This window comes from Eimeria tenella, genomic scaffold, assembly GCF_000499545.2.
Source record: "Eimeria tenella Houghton genomic scaffold, Eth_scaff2147, whole genome shotgun sequence".
In the NCBI taxonomy this organism is placed as follows: Eukaryota; Apicomplexa; class Conoidasida; order Eucoccidiorida; family Eimeriidae; genus Eimeria; species Eimeria tenella.
In genome coordinates, this window is record NW_013541997.1 from 1,193 (window position 1) to 1,784 (window position 592).

The 592-nt window shown below is 63.9% G+C and overlaps 1 protein-coding gene across 1 annotated transcript in view; it reads right to left on the reverse strand.

Moving 5' to 3' along the window:
* The window catches only part of ETH_00038505 (uncharacterized protein), a gene marked incomplete at both ends in the record, with an annotated part of 1,103 nt that extends 683 nt beyond the window's left edge, over positions 1 to 420 (reverse strand). The window contains one exon of the mRNA XM_013374578.1: positions 1 to 420. Coding sequence (XP_013230032.1) covers positions 1 to 420 — 420 coding nt within the window.
* Between the last annotated feature and the right edge of the window lie 172 nt (positions 421 to 592).

The window sequence follows — 592 nt, forward strand, 5'->3', positions numbered from 1 at the left end:
TTCCTCTTCTTCGCCCAGGGGCTCGCCTTCCTCTTCGTCTTCTTCCTCTTCTTCCTCTTCTGCTGCTGCTGCTGCTGCTGCTGCTGAGTCTGGGGAGTCCTCGGCCGCCATGGCAGCCATCAGAGAGTCCAGCAGGGTTTCTGCTGCTGCTTCTTCTGCTGTCAGCGGAGCAGCAGCAGCAGCAGCAGCAGCAGCTTCGGTCGTCACCTTCTTCTTCTGCTGCTCCTGCTTCTGCCGCTGCTGCTTGGAAGCGCGTTTTGCGGTTCTTTTTTCTTGCTGCTGCTGCTCCTGCTGCTCCTGCTGCTCCTGCTGCTCCTGCTGCTCCTGCTGCATGGGACCCAGCGAGGGCAGCAGCAGCTGCAGCAGCGGGAGTGCGCTGTCCTCGCCGCTGAGCTGCTGCAGTTGCTGCTGCAGTTGCTGCTGCACCTCAGCAGCAAGCTGCAGCACTCGTTCAATTTCTGCAAAGAACTCCACCACCTGCAGCGCAGCAGCAGCAGCAGAGTGGACGCTGTTGGGGGCCCCCCTCTTTGCATAGAGAGGGTCCTCGGGGGCCCCCCGGGGAGCCCCCGGCCCCTCGGGGGCCCCCGGGGGG